At 37.0% G+C, this 22,039-nt stretch overlaps 1 protein-coding gene across 1 annotated transcript in view; it reads left to right on the top strand.

Moving 5' to 3' along the window:
• Window positions 1-22,039, top strand: part of hectd2 (HECT domain containing 2) — a 40,412-nt gene that overhangs the window by 5,163 nt on the left and 13,210 nt on the right. Inside the window, exons 3-15 of the mRNA XM_066664168.1 lie at window positions 1,466-1,604; window positions 1,694-1,796; window positions 2,581-2,670; window positions 2,856-2,920; window positions 3,031-3,076; window positions 4,371-4,480; window positions 4,981-5,129; window positions 9,819-9,942; window positions 10,613-10,709; window positions 14,117-14,224; window positions 14,551-14,683; window positions 16,179-16,267; window positions 21,098-21,256. Coding sequence (XP_066520265.1) covers window positions 1,466-1,604; window positions 1,694-1,796; window positions 2,581-2,670; window positions 2,856-2,920; window positions 3,031-3,076; window positions 4,371-4,480; window positions 4,981-5,129; window positions 9,819-9,942; window positions 10,613-10,709; window positions 14,117-14,224; window positions 14,551-14,683; window positions 16,179-16,267; window positions 21,098-21,256 — 1,412 coding nt within the window. The remainder of the gene's footprint in view (window positions 1-1,465; window positions 1,605-1,693; window positions 1,797-2,580; window positions 2,671-2,855; window positions 2,921-3,030; window positions 3,077-4,370; window positions 4,481-4,980; window positions 5,130-9,818; window positions 9,943-10,612; window positions 10,710-14,116; window positions 14,225-14,550; window positions 14,684-16,178; window positions 16,268-21,097; window positions 21,257-22,039) is intronic.

Genomic DNA, 22,039 nt, shown 5'->3' with positions numbered 1-22,039 from the left:
GTTAGCTGTTTCCTGAATTTGGAGATATTTCCACATTAAATAATCTAACACAGCAAAAATTCATCAATATTACCCACTTATGGAGTAGACAAAGAGAGAAAGCCTAGCATAGGACAGAGACACTGCAGGTTTCATAAACACATTGGACTGATTTTGAGGAGGCAGAAAGAGTGTAGACCTAGCAAATGGTGAGGAAACGTCCTCTGAGATTTGTACAAAGTGTTTTTGATTTAAATTTTGAACGTTGCATTTAAGAGAGAGAGCATCACATAGGCTGTGGTATAAATGTGTGTATTTATGTATTGATATGGAATGACATACAGTCAGAAAGTATTGAAAGATAATTTCAGAGAATTTATTTTGGGTATTTATTTAATTACAATGGATATGACATACATGTTCACTGGAAATGATGTACATGTTTTGAATTTCATCCGTTCATTGTGTCATCAATGATGTAGAATCCAGGCTGTTCCTCTTGTTGTCGATCCACACTGCATCTGCTCATGACTCAATATGTGTTATTGGACTCTGTCAGAGTCACTGATTAATGTCAGGTGATGTCTTTTGGACCTGTTTTTTTTCCATTGCTGAGTCCTAGCCTGTGTAATATTTTCATTTTGTGGAGGTGGTGGATCATGTTCGGAAGTTTAATGAGTTTCTGCTGAATTAGAGAAAATGTTTAGTGCGTTGGGAAAGCACTTAATTATCACCAGGAGACCAGAATGCGTGACTCCTTTTAGTGGAACCAAAATCCTATAGACTGCTAGCCCTAGCATTAAGACTTGCTTTCTGATTTAGGTAGTGGAAATAAAATTAAATTAACAAGCGCAGGTTTTTTTTATGCTTTCTACAAAAAATATTTTAATATGCTTATAATTAAAATTAAAACTTGTTGAACAATGTGTGTGTGCATTATGGCTTATTGCCATTGTTGACATGATAACGTATGTGATATACCTTAATAATAGAGGAATGAACAAATATTTGTATATGTAAAAATACATGCAGTGATAAGCAATAGATAATGTGAAATAAAATTAATGGCATCATAAGGTGCCATTGCTTTTTGTACTGTTATTGAAATAGTATATATCAGTTGAAAGCCAGTTCACGTGTTCTTTAAAGCTACCCTAGCTTTATAATGGCCTTTTTTTTTACTAACGTACTTAATTCAACATGAGTAGTCTACCTTATCAAGAAAATGTATTCAAAAAGGTGCAATGGATTTTTATATTTGTAATCAAAATATCAATTAGAAACAAGTTATCAGACACCAGGTGGTCTTCAGGGTCTTGCATGTTTGTTTTATCTATAATCTATACATTTATTTAAACACTTTTGGAATTTCCAGTGTTCACTTGATTTTTCAGTTTGTTTACTAGTAGAATATCTATTCACAAATTTGTCATGAAAAAGTTAAAAAACTACCAAATGGCTATTTTGATTTTGTTTTTGTCTACAGTAAGAGAACTCCCCCCAATCTGTCCAGATGTTAGACAGAAGCAGCGGATTTCTATTGACGTTTTGCCTCCGGAGGTTAAAGCTCGTTTCGCCTCAGACCCCATCATACCCATCCGCACCAAAACTGCCAAAGAGTTTCAGTATGGACAGTTCTTTCAGCATCCTCTCATTACACCTCTTTTCATTCTTCTACTATGTCTAACGCTAAATCATGTTTTTCTGAACCCAGGGAAGACATTGAAAAAGCAACTATCTCAGGTGACTGGAAACAAGTCCATGATTTCTACTTGACCACGTTTGAATCCTTCTTGGAACTCAATGCTGCCTTTAAGGTGAATATATGGTCAAAGTGGAATGTTGTCACCAGCGTTATTGTTTATTTATATATATATAAATTTTTGCTTTATTAATTTCATTTATTTTAGTTTATTTAATATTATATTATTTATTTATGCATCAGCCTTCCCAAAGCCAGGTTAAAAAAATCTAAATCACAAATTCTATGTTCTTTTATTTATTGTTATTTATTAATGTATTAATACATGTATTAATTATGGTATTAATGTGCATTACTAAAAAAATGTGCACACTTTTCACATGAAAAAACATCAAAAATAAGTATATTTTATTCATGTGTAAATTATGTACTCGTCCGTATACTGTAAACTCAATAAACATTCTTCAATGTAGTACTTAAATAAGTGATTATTTACACAGAAACTGTTTGATCTTAACAGATCTGCTGAAGTTCAGACCCATGTGTAACAGTAACATTGGGAAAAGGGGAAAACCAAATGTTACTTTTCAGTCTCTGGATGAATGAATGAGCTCATTCAGAGAGAGTTTGGAGTGGAGGGGGGGAAACACCTGCGTATGGTTACTCGAGCGGTGAAATGCTTAGCATCCACTTCATCAATTATTACAGCATTCATAATAAATGAATATATGAAGAGTATAATGAAGATTATACTGTTGATTTTGCTCTGAGACTTGTACACATCTATGGCAAGAGGACTTTTACAGGGAGCATTTAAGGTAATAAATAAGTGAACACTTTATTAAACAGTGAATTATGTGGATTTGAGACTGATTGTGGTGTGTTTTTCTGTTTCTCAGAAAGAAGCAAATGCTCCATTCAACACAATCGAAGACTCAGGAATAAACACCAAATTTGTCAATGCTGTTTATGATGCCTTACTTCATACAGTACGTACACAACATGAGTAAACAGAAGATCTTTGCTAAAAGCTAAAAGTCTTCTGTTTACTACTGTGTTATTGGGATACAATGTGTGCTATTGTGTGTCGTCATTTATATTTTTTACATATTTAGTTCATTACTTCAGTAATGTTTATCTAGAGAATGTCTGTTCAATGTTGTTGTTTTTTAAGCCTCCAGACACCCAGAAATCAGTCCTGAAGGGAATCATTAATAGCTTATTAAGGGAATGGAAAGGGTGAGTGCCGTTTTGTTTTCACTCATTGAACCCATAAAAGAGGACATTAAACCTGCAGAATGCTGTTTTTTAATGGTAAAAATTTAAGCTGGGTAATTTGTGTTTTTTAGGCCTCGGACAAAAGACGACCTGAGGGCGTATTTCATTCTTGCGCAGGTATTGCTCTCTTTTTGGTGCACAAGTATTGTTGTTCAAATTGTTTGACAGTTTCAGTAATGTTAAAATATTAGTTTTGTTTCTGACCAAAAAACAACACTTTTTGCCGAAAGTACTCTATATAATTATGAAAAAACATTTTTGTCCTTTGTAGAACACTAAAAACAAAAGGTTCTTAGAAGATGTTTTTCAATATGGGGAATAGCAATTTAAGCAAACAAAGAACCATTTGTGGATTGCAGTGATTCTTCTTGTGTTCATTACTCTATATAGAAAAACTGCGTTTACTAAAGAACCCCTGAAGAATGACTTTTTTCAATACATTATAGTTTACAGCATGAATCTAGTTGAGCTGTCCTAAAGACCAGAAGAATGCTATGAATAGAAAAGTGCCTCCATTATATAACCTAAGGACATGTGGTACTTTTCAGTAATAGCTGTAATTTCCTGTCTTTAAATCAAGACTCTTATCTTTGCATGCTTATAGACAAGCATATGTGCAGCACAATCGGCCTAATCTGGATTAAACTTGGCCTTTGTGAAAACACAGACTGAATGCAATGCGAGGAAAGGAAGTCAAAGCTGTGCAGGAAACTCTTGATCTCCTCTCTCACCACATGGCCCATTGAGTCCAGCCATAGCCTCAGTCAGTGCGGCTGCAGATATATTATGAGCTAAGTGTTTACTTCACACATGAGCAGCATAGACTGGTTCTAGGTTGTCCAAATAAGGCCACAGCCATCGGGCTTCACGTCTGGGAAATGCTGGCAACAGAAATGAGCAGACGTGAGCGTCGCCAACTTACTAGGTCTTGGATCCATTCAGGGATGTTTTGTGTCGATTTGGTCCATTTATGAGTTATTATTTATTTATCTATTTATTTATTAATTAAGTAGGATTGAGTGTTATGGTTAGGAGATTTGATCGTTTTCATATTCTGAGGTCGGCCTGCTCCCAAATGAGCTTCTGATGCTTGTTGTCCTTAGGCTGTTGATGGGTGTCCTGACCTACATATCTCGCAAAGGCAAGGGGAAATCGAAAGGCGAGCAGCACTTATTTGGATGATGTGTCTGCTGCTGACAAGAGTCAGCCTCTGCTATTATTTTGCCTTTTACTCCGGAGCCGGAGGAACCAATGATGTCATGCTGGAGCAAGGATGGCTGGTTTCCGCTCAGATGCCACTCTTTATTAAAAGCCAGACTTCTTCCTCGGCTCGCGGATGAAAAGTTATATTTCCTTTTTGAAGTGTGTTTTTAAAAAAAAAAAAAATCAAAAAAGACTTTCTTTGTTGCAGAACCCCCAGTACACCAGCACAGCCACATATGTCATCTATGCACACTTACTGAGGCAAATCGCAGCTCTGGCTGAAGCAGACCACCATTTCCTGATGCACTGGTTTAAGAAGTGAGTCTGAAACGTTCCCTTCTGTCACCACAGCAGTCTCAGTCCAGCCTGCTTAAGGAAGTAATTCACTAACTAAAACCATAACTACAAATAGGCCCCTATAATAATGGGATCTTTTATTGGACTGTTTACATTTACTTGCAAAATTAACTTCAGTAGCTATTTATGTAATGAAGTATAATTACCTGTAATAATGGTAATAAAAAGTTTTAAATTTTACATTATTACTTATTTTATATTTGAATATACAAAGGTGTGATGGGATGGGAGTTGTAGAAAGTGTGATCATTGGAGGGGTTTTGCTGAAAATATGTGTAACAGGAAGTTTAACCCCTTATACCCAAGGCCTATTATTCACTTCCAAGACTTATTACTCTGCTGCAGAACTATTATAGCCCTAAGATGGAGAAAATAAAAAGTGTGAGGTTAACTCTATGTGAATGTAAGCCTTGCAGTGTTGTATACCTTTGGTTTGACTGAAGAGATTTGTCGTCTTTCAGACTCTCACAGAAGCGTTTTAAGCAGCTGGTGGAACGCCTACAGCTCTTCATCACCACACGGATGTTCCCTGCCAAACCAGAGGAGCTGCCGCCCATGGCCAAGTGCTCTTGGTGGATCCCGTCTGCCACTAAAGTCCTCTCACTTCTCAGTAAGTCTGAAAGCCTGCATGCACAGTGGCTTCAATAACACTGCAGGAGTGGAGAAGATATAGGGGCATGAAAGATTATATTTGCCTGTTCTAATTCCTTTTATTTTTGTATATAAATCCCACTTAACTGTTTCAGATATTCAAGCTAAATTTAAAATAAGACAAGAGACAGTGGCAATATGAAATATACTTTTTGGCAGTAAGCACCAATCAGTCATAACATTATGACCACCTCCATTTTTCTGCACTCAGTGTCCATTCCACCAGCTCCACTGAACATATAGAAGCATGGGGTGGTAAAGACCACCACAGAGCAGGTATGATTTAGATAGTAAATCGATCTCAGCGCTGTAATGTCACTGACATGATGGTGTGTTGTGGTGGTACCAGTGGATTAGACACAACAGTGCTGTTGGGGTTTTTAAAGCCCTCAGTGTCACTGCTGGACTAAAAATAATCCACCAACCAGAAATATCCAGCCAACAGTGTCTTGTGGGCAGCGTCTAGTGTCCGCTTATGAAGGACTAGAGGACGACCAACAAAAACTATGCATAAACTTTACATCTTTATCTAATCCATAACCAATGAATTACATTTTGTAATTGAGAAAATGATCATTAATATTGAAAGTTATAAAAACAGGTTTGTAACAAGAATATTTCTGTATATCATCATCTATTTTGAGTTTTATATTCTTGAAGAATCTGTTTTTGCTTTCATTCTGCCTTTTCTCACTTGCACTTCTCCCAGTCTCGCTTTCGCCTCCAGAAGTTTCTTGCTTTTGACTTTTGATGGTGTCGGGATCTAGACAGTCATTGGCTGATGAAGTTAAGCCCCGCTTACCCAGTCCATTCTGCACACCTTAACCCTGATTGGAAAAGACTCTAAGCTTCTATGACAAACTGTGCATTACTAAAAGACATAATTGATAAAAATATTTGATATGGTTTACTTGTCTTTGCCGGTCTGTCATTTTCCAATCAGGGTAAGATTGGTGTGCTCTCGCTGATGTAGCGGGGTGTGCAGAATCGGCTGGGGGGCGGGGCTTAACTTCAGCAGCCAATGACTGTCTAGATCCCGATCCCCGTCAAAAGCGAGAAACTTCTGGAGGCGAAAGCGAGACTGAGTGAAGCGCAAGTGAGAAAAGGTGGAATGAAAGCGAAAACGAGTTCTTCAAGAATATTAAACTCAAAACAGACTGTTATATACAGAAATATTCTATTTACCAACCTGTTTTTATAGCTTTCAATACTAATGAGAGTTTTCTCAATTATAAAATGATATTTATTGGTTACGGACCCTGTTTATTGGTTCTCAGAACTTTAGAACCTATTTTCACACCATATAGGTGTGTCTAATATAGTGGAGCGTTTAACATTGTGTGGACAAGTGATTTACAAATTCCAGCAGAGCTGTTCTGTCAGATCCATTCAAACTAAGTGTGCAGAGCAACAGATGGACTACTATCTGTAACTGTAGATGTAGTGTGCTCAGTTGAGTTGAGAGAATGGACACTGACTGTAGAAACTATGAGGTGGTCTTAATGCTATGGCTGATTGGTGTATACATTCTCCAGCAAACCACAATGAGAGCCATCATCTCCAAATGGAGAAAGCTTGGAAAAGTGGTGAACTTTCCTAGAAGTGCCCAGCCAACCAAAATTCCTACAAGAGCAGAGCTTTAATTCATTCAGGAAGTCACAAAAGTACCTAGACAAACATCCAAGGAGCAGTAAACCTCGCTTGCCTCAGATAAGGTTAGTTTTCATAATTCCACCAATAAAAAGAGAAAATGCACCACTGGTGTCCAAGCGAGAACTGCAAGGCAAGCTCAACTGCTAAACAGCTGTTTGTTCCAAAAGCATTTAAAACTTGTCTCATATTTGCCAAAAAATAAACATTGAAGAGCTCATAGCCTTTTTGGATAATGGCCTGTAGGGTTTTGTTTTGAAAGTGGAACTGTTTGTAAAATGGGCCTTAACTTAATGGTGGCCTTAACTTCTAGTGTAAAGCTGTACTATTCCACAGTAAAAACATCATGCCAAGAGTCAAACACGGCTGCAGTTTGATGGGGTGTAGATGCTTTGCTCCTTCATGGTGTTGGTGACTCAATCAGAAGTTTACAAACTGCTGAATGGTCCAAAAGAAACAAAAAACAGATTTGGCAGTACTTGCCACAGGGTTAGCACAGTGAGGTATAGGAACGTCTCAGAACTTCCATAGCGGGTCATAAGGAAATAAAATAATTCCACTTGTGTAGCAGACACAGCAAGGTTCAGTCACTCCATGGAGCTACTGTAGTGGTCCTAGCAAGGTTTAATAACTCCACAGATATAATGAGCATAAGGTTTATGGAATTTACATAGCAGGCATAGTGAGAGTTAATTGCTTTGCAGAGCTTGCATATGATACATAACAATGTTTAATGGTCTCCCATAATGGGCATAACGAGGGTTAATTGGTTTATGGAATTTACTTAGCAGGCGAAGTGAGGGTTAATCCCTTGGCAGAGCTCACAGAGCAAGTATGGAAAGGTTTAATCATTCCACAATATATGAGCAAATCATTCTTTCAAGAATTTTCTTCACACTGAATCAATTGAATGAATACACAAAACAAATTGAATCAGTTTTTTTATGTGGACTTTTTGCAGTGTATAGATCTTTTCTGGTTTAAATAATTCTAATATAATGTGAGTGACTGTTTCACACTGTATCATATACTGTATATTCTTCCTCTTAATTAAAATCTATGGCCTACATTTTCAGGCTTTGGGAAAAAGCCGTGTCCTTTATAACGTATTGTCACATATAGTGATGCTTGGAACATACCAGATGGCACATTTTATGCCATTTTCTGAAACACAGGATGTTACAAAACATATCTGTATTACTGTCAAGGATTAATCAGGATTAGTTCCAACGAGAAGAATGTATATTTTGGACCCACATTAATGACCGCATATCCATTACTGAAATACTCTGTGTGACAAATGTTTTTGTAGCCCATGTTTCTCTAGTGACATTAGGCTTGCCAGCTCTTATGTTCTACGATGCCTGAGATTTCATGATATTTTTGGTCTTGGTTGGAAGTTTACACTTGTTGGCATTTTTTATAGGAAGCACAGCCACTTTAAGTTTTCATGTGCTGACTGTAGCTCACCTGTTATTAAAAAGCTTATCTGTCATCCTGTCCGTTAGTGAAGGGACCAGTGTAGGACAAACACTTATCTTTTGTTGTCTGAGTAGGCCTGTCATCATAGACATTTTTTATTGTGGTCAATATATTGTCCCAGAATAGAATTGCAATAAACCATATTATTGTCATTTTAAGACCATTTTATGACATTGATATAATGATAATATAATAGCATAATAATGCAGTCACTCTCCTTTAAAGAGCAATTAAGTTTTTTATTAAGGATATTCAGACGTTGAATTGGGAATATAAAAACTTATTTAAATGTTCTAAATAAATAAATCATGAATAAAATAATAGCACCACATTAGTACACATTAATAGCACCACATTAGTAGCTAAAATATTAGGGATGTTCATTTTTAGGTAAATACAATACCTCAGGCGATACTGAGGGCAGCAAAAATGATTGCAGTAATGTCCATATATTGAATGATAAATTGATAATATAATTATTGCGACAGGACTATGTAATTTCTCAACACAGTAGTGATAACAAAACTGTTGTAATATCTTAGAGTGAATCAGTACTTTTGAAATTATCGCAGGTTGAAAATGGTGTCTAATCCAAAATGCCCCATCATGATTCTGTAGTTAGAAACTGAGCATTGATGTTAAATACAAACATGATGAAACATGGATGAAAAATATAATTTATAACCTTTAACTGTACATCAGCCAGTGGCCAATAAATGTAAGGATTGCTTAACAGAAGGGTGTCCATGCAGTAACACATGGGACACAATCAGTAACTGTAAAACTACAGTTATAACATTATTATAATCATTATAATATTATAATTATATATACACTTGCGCTACTGTTTGAAGGTCAGAGTCAAAACACCCCTTAGCAATTTCCATTCAAAACAGAAGTCAACAGAAGTTGAAAAATCAATTAAACTGAATTTAACTGAGATTTAAGCATCAAAAACTGAATATAATATCGGATTTTCCATATCTAATATGTTTACTTTTAGATTACAACTTTCATTTTCTTCAAACAGACCTCTTTTTTTCCACATCTTCAAAGATAGCTTCTTCACAGCTTCATCTCCTTTCAGACCCACAGTGTTTTGTTGTCTTCTCACAGTGGAAGGATGGACAGACAAATCTATGGAATTTTTCAGATCCGAAGCAGGAAGAATCTCAGGGTTCTTCTGTTTTTTAAAAGTAAAAACTTAAAGTGCTGTTTTCCAGATGAGATCAATACTGGTAGTCTATCAAGTCTTGCATGCTAAGGTTTTTAAGAATACTGTTTTCTCTTTAAATATTTTTGAAGTCCAGCTTTATAAGCTTTGGGTTTTATCATGTATTTTACTTAGATTTTATTCTCTATATTGTCTCTATATATTTAATCTCTATCAAAAAAAAAAAAAAACAATGACAAAAAGCTTTAATTTTTAACTGAAAGTGAAAAATTAAGGGGGGTCTCAGAGGGTTTACGAAGGGAAACATGAGCTGTTTCAGTTTTTTTCTCTGTCTTTCCTCAGATGCTGCAAACAGCATTTCTTCTCCTCCCATCATCCCCTTCTCCGATTTCTATAATCTGACACTGGACCACATCGACTTCATGGAAGACTACCAGACGTGGCAAGCTCATGGAAATTCCAACAGGTGTGGCACGAAAAATATAATTCTGACCAAGTGCCTTTTTTTTGCAGAATTTTCTCTCTGCCCACACAGTCCCGAGCTCTTTCCGCTCAAGATGTTTTCTTTAGCCTTTAGTCTAAGACACTTGTGGAGAGTAACGAGAATAAGAGCTCCCTCCTGTGTTTACCTTTAGCACTCAAAATAAGATCTGTATAATGTTGGTGTCTTCTACAATGACATTTCAGATTAACTTGTTTTCATCAGACTTCAGCATTTGAGCAGAGGTTGTAGAAATAAATTGTATAACATCCTCAAATTATGTTCAGAAATATTGTCATAATCATCATACAGAAAAAAAGGATTTTAGTATTATAATACTTTTCCACAAAAATCATTGCTGTCCAAATATAGGTTCATAATTTTTTTTAATGCAAGATCATGTTAAAATACTGTTTCAGTTTTGGAGCATTTTTACTGGTCCATCAGTTGTGACATATCTATATGCTTATTGTTCAAATAATGTTGAAAAATTACAACAGAAAACAATGCAGATATTTGTTTATTTTTTTATTTTTTTACTGCAATGATATTTATGATAATGATATATGTATTAACCAGTAACTCGGTGGCATATTATGAATTTTCATATCTTATTTGTCGTATTGTATTGAGTCTAACCTAATGTTGTTTGTAGGTTCACGTTCTGCCAGTTCCCCTTTATACTCTCCACTGTGGTGAAGAAGGCTATCATCCAGAGGGACTCAGAGCAGCAGATGATCAGCATGGCAAGGGTGAGCCTTCAGTTTGTTTGGAGTTATTTCTCAGCTCTTGGCTCATGGCTGCTCTGTGGAGCTGCCAGAATGCACAGGGAACATTACTGTGGAAACTCTGGATTAAGACTATTTGGTGTGTATGGGCCTGGTGGGATGCTTACTCTATGGCCATCTGTATGACTGTCCTGAGACTGAACTGTTTATTTAAGCCTTCTGAGCTTAGAGACTACACAGTGAAGCACGGTGATTCTTGAAAAACACTCTGATCTAAAAAAAAAAAAAAACTAAATCCCATGAATCTCTTGAAAGCAGTGTTACTAAAGCATCAGTCATAGATGGAAAAAACTAATCTATTTAGTTTTAAATTCAGTAGTAACATATATTTTATAGCATATTTGTTTTGTACAATATAATAAATCTAATTTGGGTAGAATTCTGGTGAGTTTTTTTTTAGAAAAAAAAAATACTTACAGTAGCTTGTGAATGGTTTTGTTGGGGCACAGATACAAAAGAACAAATTGTACTCACATACAACTTCTTCATATACAGCATTTGTTTGTACCAAACAGAATATGTGATATGCTCATTTCCTTGAAACTTAACAGAAACTTTTAACATTTTTAACTGTAAAAGCACAAAGAAAAATATCCAATGTTTTGACTGAACAACAAGTTAAATGAATAAATATGAACTAATTAAAAATTTGATGTCTATGTTTGTAGAATATTTAACATACATTTGAATCTTAAATTATTCCATAGTATGCAGCTGAACTGGTTACTGGTGAGAGTATAGTGATTGGGTAGGAGCTTCCACCAAAGGCTCACTCTTTGCAAGCAAAATGGTTTGTGGCTCACCACTTTGTACCAAACCTGGTGACATTTGAACTGTTCATTGCAAAATTTCAGTATATTTTACCATGTACTAGGATGTCCATTCCAAATAATTTGAATATTTGAGGAACAATAACAATTAATGAACAGTTTGTTTAACTGGTAAACCTATAGGTGATCCAATACACGCTCAACAATAAAAACTCGTAGTTCACATTCCTCCAACAAGGGGGTACAAATGCTTAACTGTTTTGTCTTTTGAGCCTCACAGATGCTCTTATGTAATAGGAGCTTAATGTGTAGCGTTGTTATTTCAAACGGAACAAATGCAAAACAAATATTTCCAGTTTCTACTCGTGTGACTGAAATAGAACTCTTCAAACTTTTGTTAGCAAATTTGGTGCTGCACAGCATGCTCAGCACGCTGTTCTTTTCTAAGTCAATATGCTGCCATAAACACCTATTGTCTTAATGTAACAGATACTCAAATAGTGATTTTTAGTATTTGAATACTGACATCTAAATGGTTAACCAAGTACTAGAGTACCAATGCACATCCCTACCATGTGCTGTATATAATATTGTAAAAAGATTGAGATAATCCAGAGAAATAATTTTCTGTGTAGTGCAACAGTGTTGGAAGTGCATGATGCTTGAGCCCTCAGACAGCATTGCTTGGGAAACTGCTACTGTAATGTACAGTCATATGGGCTTGGGAGCAGTTTGGAAATCACTTGCCACATAACACAGTCCACCACAATATTACACAAGGAAAAAGCCACACATTAATTCTATGTACAAACACTAATGACTTCTTGCCCCAGCTCAACTCAGGTGGTTTCAAAGACAGTAGAAACATGTGCTGTGGTCGGTGTCGGTGTTTCAGCTTGTTTTCATTAAAAAATGCATGTGTTTTCCTTGCAAATTATGAAATGGACCATTGACACAGTTCTCAGCAGTTCTAAGTCCAAAAGCTAAACCCAGTTCAGATCTGTCTCCTATGGTGCATCATGAAAAGAAAAAATATCAGGCAATGACAAACTCCGGCTGCATCAAGCAGCAATTCTACATGAAAAACTTTAACAATTGGTATACTCAGTTCAGACATTATTTCGAAGTCCCGTCCCTAATTTTTGAGTGTTTTACAGGCAACAAATTTTTAATTTATTGATATTTTTAAAAAAACGTTTTTCACTGAAAAATTGGATTTATATTCTTTCTGCTTTTATCAGTCAGATCATTCCTCAAGTGAATTAGTAAATTACAGATTCATCTTTTGTTGAATTTTACCATATGAAACGTCTCTGGTAATGTAGTTTGTATATATTCATGGGTAACCGATGTCCACAGTTAAATTCAAAGAACTATTTATTTCAGTGCTGCAGGGAAAGTCTTATGATAGCACCCTTGTGTAGGGTGGGGCTGCATAAATAAGACTTTTTTCTGGTTGGGATCCTGTCAAGCTCCCTCCCAAATGTATGTGAATGGAGAGAGAGGCTAAACAGACACGTGGCTGTCAGATGCAAGACAATTCAGTTTGGCAGCAATGTCCATAGCCATCTCCTTAAAGGCACCATGGGAATAAACACACTCTCCTATGTTCTTCTCATCAGCAGAACCTCACAGAGCCTCACAGATATATCCTAAATCCAAAGGTAGCCAAACAGCAATTTATACATTATCACCAATACCATTAAAACAAGCGAAGCTGAATGTTTATTTTTTTTATACTCAGATGGAGAAAATATACTCAAATCATACTTGGGTAGAACTGTTGCTACTTCATTTAAATAATGACCAAAGTACAAATTACTAACAGTATTAAAAATACATCAGGTAAAAAAACCTTAGGTGGGAACTGGGGTTGTAACTGGAAGGTTGCCTGTTCGATCCCCAGAGCCAGCAGGTCATGACTGAAGTGCCCTTAAGCAAGGCACCTAAGTCCCTGTGCCATGGCTAGGGCTGCCCACCACTCGGGGCATGTGTGCTCACTGCCCCCTAGTGTTCACTAGTGTGTGTGTGTGTGTGTGTGTGTGTGTGTGTGTGTGTGTGTGTTTTGTTGCACGGATTGGGTTAAATGCAGAGAAAAAATTCCTCTGTGTAATTCTGATTCTAATTCTCTAAGCCTAGGAACTGAAGTTTCTTTTTCCATTTTTAAAATACAACTCTAAAGTACAACATTTTAAAATAGTGCTAGCAACAAAGATTCTGAGGTTCTGAACACACAGGATAATGCAACACTAAACACAAGAAGTAATTAAATCCAATATATTAAAGTATACTTGATTAAAATGTAAATTATCTTCCATAGCATTTGAAAATGCAGGTCTATCGGAATAATATGCAGCTGAGTAAATGTGTCTAGTGCCACAAATGTAAGTAAGTAAAAACGTTTAGTAAGATAATCAGGTTCCGTTTGAAAATGGCTTTATTGATACAAAAACAAAATCTTTGTTTTTTGAAAATGCAATAAAAATGTATACTCTCCCTGGCATTTATAAGTAAACACGTGCCATGGTATATCTATGTAAACAAGGTTCTAGCATGTTAACAGTGATTGACTAAACACATCGCTGTCTATTTCGGCTACAGCAAACCCTGGTGGACAAGGTTTCTCGCAGACAGAGGGTGGATATGAGTCTGCTCTTTCTCAACATTAAAGTGAGGCGTCTGCAGCTGGTCAGTGACTCACTGGATGAGGTAATAACACTTGCGCCAAGTATGTGAACACAGCTACATGGACAGCGCCTGTCTGTTCCTTTCAGTTGTTACCGCTCAGTTCTGTAGTATTGAGAAATATTTACAGAACAGAAAGCTAATGTACTATCACTTTTATTTTATTTTTTATTTATTTATGCTTTTAATTGTTAAAACAGTTGTAGTCAGCATTATATTTTCTGAGATTAAAAGACGGTATATTTGACCAAGGGTAAGTATAGTCTAGTCCGGAAAGTTTAAGTCTGGCTATGGCTTAATTTGGAAAAATGGCCCCATATGACCATAAATGTGTTACTTTTTTTAAATAGCTTTCAAGAAAGAGAGCAGACTTGAAGAAAAAGCTGAAAGTGACGTTTGTTGGGGAAGCGGGCTTGGACATGGGTGGACTCACAAAGGAGTGGTTTCTTCTCCTGATTCGACAGATTTTTCACACTGACTACGGTGAGACAGACAGGACAAACAGTTTTGGTCTCAGTGGCTGCCTGCCAAAAGCATGCTTAGATTAAAACCTGCTGCGCATGCGCTTGACCATGATTTGTGTTCATTTAGAAAGCCAAAAGAACAGTACTTCAGCCATAGAAGTATTACTCATTCTTTTCTTACCCAGTGAAACAGACTGCCTTACTATAAAACCACAGAGATTTCATTTCCTATAGTTTTGCCACATTGTATTTCTGATGAGCGTCTATGGCAGAGATTCAAACTACAAAACTGACTCAGCTTGGACCATAACACTTGGGACTCGTGGCTTGATTTGGCCTTGCATGTGATGACAAGAAAATTCAGGGCTCATATCTGCTTATAGTTATATTTTATTGATCCCTCTAATTGTACAGTAGAGAGCCTTTAGATAGAACACTTTGATATTTTTAAACAAAGTATACAGAGCAAAAGAAGGCCAATGTTCTGTTATATTACAACTACAAAGCGTTTCTGTAAGGTCAGTGAGGATGAAAGGGTGGACAGTGAGTGTAGAAGCTAGGAGGCCATCTTAATATGTTTTATTAGATTGCATTATTTTTATCATGCTGAAATATGGATTTAATCTCAAAACTTGTTCTCATTCTTACTTTCTCTCTCTTTTTTCTTTTTAATATGACCCACAACATAGTTAATTTAAACACAGAGACATGTGTTTATTGCCTCTCATAATCTACACGTGTATCTGTTATAAAGTTGTTGAAGCCGGAATATGGAGGTATTTTATTGACTGAGCTGTGATCTGCGCGCTGAAGTTGTCTCAATTTTTGCTTGTGTTTGAGCTTCGATGTGCTTGATGTTAACTGTCTCTCTGAAATATTTACTCCACAAATTGAGAGGTTTTAATTCAAATAATCATAAAAATCTACTCTAAAATATTATAATGAAGTAAAAAGAACTGTTTCCTCTAGCACATTTGTCACGCATATCACTCTACACATTTGTTTGCTTTATCTCCCTTCCAATACTAGCATTTTAATTTGTGATTAATCAAGATGACACCACTAATACACACACACACACTGAAAATACAGTTAGTATATACAGGCTTTGTTACAGCTACATAAATATTGGTCATATATCAGTAAGTCAAATATCCACTTTGGTCCTTTTTGTGTTTGTTTTTCTTTGTTTGTTTGTTTTTTCAGCCATGAAAAAACTTGAGCTGTATAATGGAAACTTGCTAAAATTATGATGTCACATGGTTTGACCTCTAATCAGTGGCTTTTTAAAATGAGCATGCTGTCATGAAGGAAAGAGTCTTTTGGATTATGTTACTATGCTTTTTAGCTTTGAAGATGTTGGCTCATTTTTGTACTGTGCAATTCACTAATGTCACTAATTGCAGTTTGGCATCATCCACTGGCACATTACTGCTATTTTCTATTTTATTTTATTTTTTGTTAAACTTCGACATTCATGCTTAAATAATATGAGTTGTATTTTTCATTTGCAGGCATGTTTACGTATGTGAAGGAATCTCAGTGTCACTGGTTCAGCAGCTGGAAATGTGACAACTGCTCAGAGTTTCGTCTGGTTGGAGCCGTATCCTTTCATTTACTGCATAGGTGGATGCATGTGGCTGCTCAGAGCCGTAAATAACCCATAACCATACTGTTTGCTTCCACTTGGTGGAATCTCACAGGCATTTATTCATGGCGTTTGTGAAGATTTTATCTTTCAACACAGGAAATCACAGAGGCTTATTTTACAGTATCAATCCACTGCATGCGTCTGAGGCAACGAAATGTGGGGCAGTCTTCTAAATCATCAGTATTATCTTTCACACAGAGACACACATTACTATTCAAAAGTTTGAATCACTGTTTTCAGTAACACTTAGCCAGTTTTGTTGCATGCCCATGCATGAAAAGTCTATAATATTTCATAAAGATGTGAAACGTTTAGGAAATTTTAGAAATGTAGTGCCCCTAAAAAGATGAACAAAGATGTTGATTAGATTAAAATGACAGTAAGCTATATAGAATTGATATTGAAGCTTTATTATTTAATATTCATAAAACAACAGAGACTTTATTGACATAATTTAGCTGTTAATGCAGAAAAGAATTTGTTGCATTCAATAAAATATTCAGTGCCACCATTTAGTGTCCACATTGATAATAAGATGCAATAGTATTCCCCACCTCCAATCCAAAGCCAATTATAGTCATACACAAGATAAGATGTAAAATATCCTGTGCCAATCCATTAGAGCTTCACATAGGGCCCACCCCACCCTTTTCCTACCAACAGCCACACAATTTCTATTGTTCCAATTCTACAGCTACATGGTTGCTGTGGCTGTTTATGATCCGATCAGCAACCAGCTACCCATAACATCTACGGTTACTCATTGAGCCCATCACATGAGTACACAAACCACCCACTGCATCACTAGCTCTTCACAGGGATCATCAAGTAGGCATCTCCCCTCGTCAGTGTTTCGCTGAATTAAGCCCACAACAACAGTGAAGTCTGGCGTCCTAGACTCACCCCCTCCAAGCTAGCTTTACAGTCCTACCTTACCCTGTACCTAGCCCTACTGACACCATTTAATGCATGCTTAGTGCCACCATTTCCGTGTGATCTTTACATGCCACAGCACCTCTACAGTGCATTTCTGCAACTAGTCTGTGTTCTCCTCATTCACAACCACTGACTAGACCATTCAGCTGTTTCTGATAACTCCTTCACCACTGCCCTTAGTGTCCGGCCTCTGATGCCGAACTGCACAAGCAGGTATGTGACAGACTTAGCTACAAATCCCCTAGCACCAATCTTTTCTGGTGTTACATGTGCCTGCCACCCGCGTTCCCTTACCTTAGCCGCCAAGTCCGCATAATTAAGCTTTTTCCATTCTACTGCATCTTCAAATGGAACTGTTAACTGTATGAAATAAACTATTTGTTTACTTTCAGAGTACAGCACCATATCAGGCCTTGTGTATTTAACGCAATGCACACTGGGTCCTGCAGTTTTGTTTCTAGGTCCACCAGCAATTTCCAGTCTCGTCCTTCACTCCATCTACCAATATTTATGGCCTGTGCACGCTCTCGAATACATTCCGCCTCATGCACAAACCTAATCACTTTATTACTAAAACCACTCGTCAGTGGTTCTCTAGATTCTCCCAGCAAGGCCACTGGCCTTGTTTTGCCTGTGATGCTGTTGTTGCACACCGTGCCTTCTCTTCCTAATTGCGAATAAATCTAGTCATCATTTGCCTTCACTCTGGTCATGTGGCCTTACTAAAAGCTTTCCACAAATCACCGGACCCAAGGATTGCACTTGGCCAATCATGTCCCTTAGCTCTAATCAGGCCCTTTATACCTGCTCTGCCACTCGTGGGTTACATTTCCTTCCTGCTTTTGTGACTAGCACTGGTGCTTTAACCACTACATCCATCATTCCTGCCAAAATCTTCTCGCAACTCACCTATGCACATTTAAATTCCTCAACTAAACTTATGAGTGGTAGCTCCAGTACCCTTCTCCCCTACCATGCCACACTACTTAAACACTGTGGCACCCCTGGCCACTTCCTTATAGCCTTGTTCATAACCCTTTCCATCCTCTCTAATTCTGTGATCGAACAACATAAATTGTCAACAGCCATCTAATACAAGGCAGTAAGCCAAACTGCAGACACCACAATTTCAACTTCCCTGGCAGACATGATCTATCAATGATATTAATAGCCTTCAATAATTCAGCCTTTATTCCCACAACTTGGTCGGTATCATTTAGCGATGCACCTTAGATTATCATTTATCTTCCCAGCAACCATCGTGTGCAAGGCACAATAGTCGTCAGGGTCATCATGTCGTCCATGTAAGCCCCGATTGGGTTGCATGATGAGTACCATCATGCAACCTCTCCCCACTTACGACCCACTTAGAGGCCCTGATTACTACCTCCATCACCATCGTAAATGCTAATGGTGAAATCGAATATCCAGCCATTATACCTACTTTTAACTGATGTCATGACATAACAAATTCTCCTGAATGTCTTCGAAATATGCTTTAACAAGCCTAATAACCTTATCTGGCATTTGGAAAAATTCAAAAGCTTTCCATATAAGTTTATGTGACACTGAGCCAAATGCATTCGAAAAATCTAGGAAAACGACATGTAGATCTCTACACTCTTATACTTGTACACCTTTATTTTTTATGTATACTTGTACTTTTTTTAATTCTGTGATATGTTTAAGAACATTGAAAATGTGTATTTATAAATATTTACTATTAAATTAAAATTTGAATTGTGTAAGTTATAATTGTTTGTAAAACTAAGAATTTCTTTTGAACAGTTGCATTAAGGCTGGGAAATGTAGACTGTGCTTCAGTGCATAAATAAAGTAGTAGATGTGTATTTGACTGCATTTATCAGTGATGTTAGGCTGTGTGGCCTTGGCCGTTCAGTTGGTGCAGAGCTATGTCCGAGGCAGAAGTGGAGACACAGTGGCAGCCAAACGCTGCCATGTCCTGCCATTACCCTTCTAATCGTTCCTTCTGGCTCTGAAAACTCAGTCCAGCCCACTAATGGCTGCCAGTCCAGCTCTTCTGCACTCAAAAAGAGATTTGTACACCCTTCTTCCAGCAGCCCAAATGCAGTAGTGTCATTTCAGCCAGCGATGTTGAAAGAAAAGTCTCTTTTGTTTTGTCTAGACCTGGAGCTGGTCTTGTGTTGTCTCATTGCTCCAGTCATCCAGTCATTTTTCTCTTCATCCACTAAAAGCCAGCTTCTCCCTCTCACCCTTACTTTTTCCACTGCTTTCTCCCCCCTCTCTGGGCATATGTGGAGCACATGGAGCTCTGCTGTCAGCTGCAGCTGTAAGCACTTAGTGAGCAGCCTCTTCACATTCTCCTCTAAATGTATTATACACCTGTTGGGCGTTCTTTCCCCACATCAGAGAATACTGCTCTAACGTAAGGCTATTGTGTAATCCGCTGAGTAGCTGATCTTTCAGACTGCAAACAAAGGATTCACAGTTGTAGATTTACTGAGATTTACTTTAGTAAAATATGAGAATAAAGGTGAATTTTTATACAAATTTAAACTCACTCTAGACTCTAGAGTTATTTTATTGGCTTGACCAATAAAATAAGTATTAAGTTGCAGCTTTTAAAGGGGTCTCATTAAAATCCTATCAAGTAAAAGATTGATGGCTTATTTGTTTACGTTCACAAGCTCCGTGTCTCCTAAGGTGGAACAGTATGTTTGAGGAGAAAAACAACTGTTGTTTGTACGTGAATGAATTTTAACCAGTTACCACAGAAACTCATTTGTAACTTGAGTTGTTTAGTTTTCTAGAACTTTCTTGGTGCTCACTTTCGTGCAGTTAGTATTCACCTGAATATAGAGTCAGTTAAATTTAAATAATGTGACCCACCTATGGAGTAGGGATAAAGCAACATCCTCATCTCTTATCATAATTTTCAACATTTGGAAATTATGGCGAGAGAGAGTTAGCCTAGCATGTCTGACCAAGCCCCTTTTATTTTTTATATTTTACTCATTTACTGACATTCGGGATTTGTAAATGGATTACTCCCGTTTCTAGTGCACAGACAGACTAGAGAGAGATGGTGAGGAAACATTCTCTGAATTTTATTTTTGAAATAGTGTTGTTTTTTTTTTGTTGTTTTTTTTTTAAATTAAAATGGTGATCATTCCTTTAACATTGCTGTGCTATAATACAGAAGTGTAGCCATGTATCATGATATGTGTTTCGCAGTGCAAAACTGTAACAATATAATTTGGAGAATTTAATAATTATACTATTTAATGCAGTATCATTGTTTAAACCATTTGTTGTTTAAATATTTTCTGCAGCACCTCCCTTCTGTAGATGAGAATGTTTTCAAGGCCTGCCCATTCGGACCCATACAAATCTTTTACTTCCAGATATAATTCATACAAAACTGCAACTTCTTATTGAAGAAAAGAAAAGAAAGCAACAAACCCCTTTTACAGAGTTATTATTACAAGTGACATGCATTATGTATCTCATTCATTTGCTTTGCTGTGCCCCTCTGCAGTAGTTAACATCAATTATAATATTGATCGATTTTTATCATTTTTTTGTGGACTGAATGGCATTATAAATAAACATTGCATCAAGAGAAATATAAATGATCTTTGTATGAAGAGAATTTATTAAATTTGACAATGAGGATTTAAGACAAATACAGATTAAATAAAAAAAGAATTAGCACAACCCCAATGACTACTAAAAAAAACCTACTAAAGCCTGTTTTAAGTTTAAGTGGAGGCCTTATCTAAATATTCAAGCTGAATGTTGTACGCGTAGGAGTTTTGTATGTACACTTAGTGCTTTTACATTGCTTTCTTAACTCTGTGTAAGCTGATGGGTCTGGCTGTGTATAACAGCATCACCCTGGACATCCGATTCCCACCCTGTGTCTACAAGAAGCTGCTGACCCCTCCCATCGTGCCATGTGACCCCGACGCCACCGTTGGCATGGCAACCCTCACCCTGGACGACCTGCTGCAGATCATGCCAGTATGTACACAAGCTGTGACACGCCATTCTGCTTAGCACTCTATCTGTTCTCATTAAGTCCAGTGTGCTGCGTTTCAAGCACAAACACACACACCCTCATCACTCACACATAACAGTGACAGTCAGACCCCTGAGATTACTCCCTCTTCCAATGCAGTATCTAAGTTTTCACTGTCATGCAAAACATTAATCGTCATGTTTTGTTGTGGTTGCCTTCAAGTATTTATTGTTTCCCAGAAACCCCAGTGCAGTACAGTACTTAGAAAACCTTCAAAGTTCAGTCTCAGTTTGGATGCACGTTCTGCTTTATTGTGGTGAGGTCTGGGTTCTGGAGTAGCTGGTTCCTTCTATATTGTCTGTTTTCTTTTTCTTAATAGAAGCGTATTGACAGCCCCTCGTCAGTTCAAATTAACAGTGTTGGATGGATTGAGAGCAACTGTTTTGCAGAAGTGAAGCAAATGTGGAGCCTGATTTTTGTCTAGTCTCGTGTGTGTGTGTGTGTGTGTGTGTGTGTGTGTGTGTGTGTGTGTGTTTGTGTGTGTGTGAATGTGTGTATACTTATCGGGTCAAATCTGGTCTCATTCGAATAAGTCCTATATGGATATGAATTAAATAAAAAGTGATCTCTGAGTTTTGCACTATACATGCACAATATGTGCTGAAATTCTAGTCAACATTTCAAAACCTTGTTTTATTATGTTTGTTGTAATTGACAATTATAGGAATCATTTAAAGTGATTGGAGCTGTCACCATTCCCTTACTTTCACCAAACCAGTGTGAAC

The sequence above is a fragment of the Hoplias malabaricus genome, chromosome 3 (assembly GCF_029633855.1).
Source record: "Hoplias malabaricus isolate fHopMal1 chromosome 3, fHopMal1.hap1, whole genome shotgun sequence".
In the NCBI taxonomy this organism is placed as follows: domain Eukaryota; kingdom Metazoa; phylum Chordata; class Actinopteri; order Characiformes; family Erythrinidae; genus Hoplias; species Hoplias malabaricus.
The sequence above is the reverse complement of the archived record's forward strand: the minus strand, read 5'-3'. Positions and strand labels throughout refer to the sequence as shown.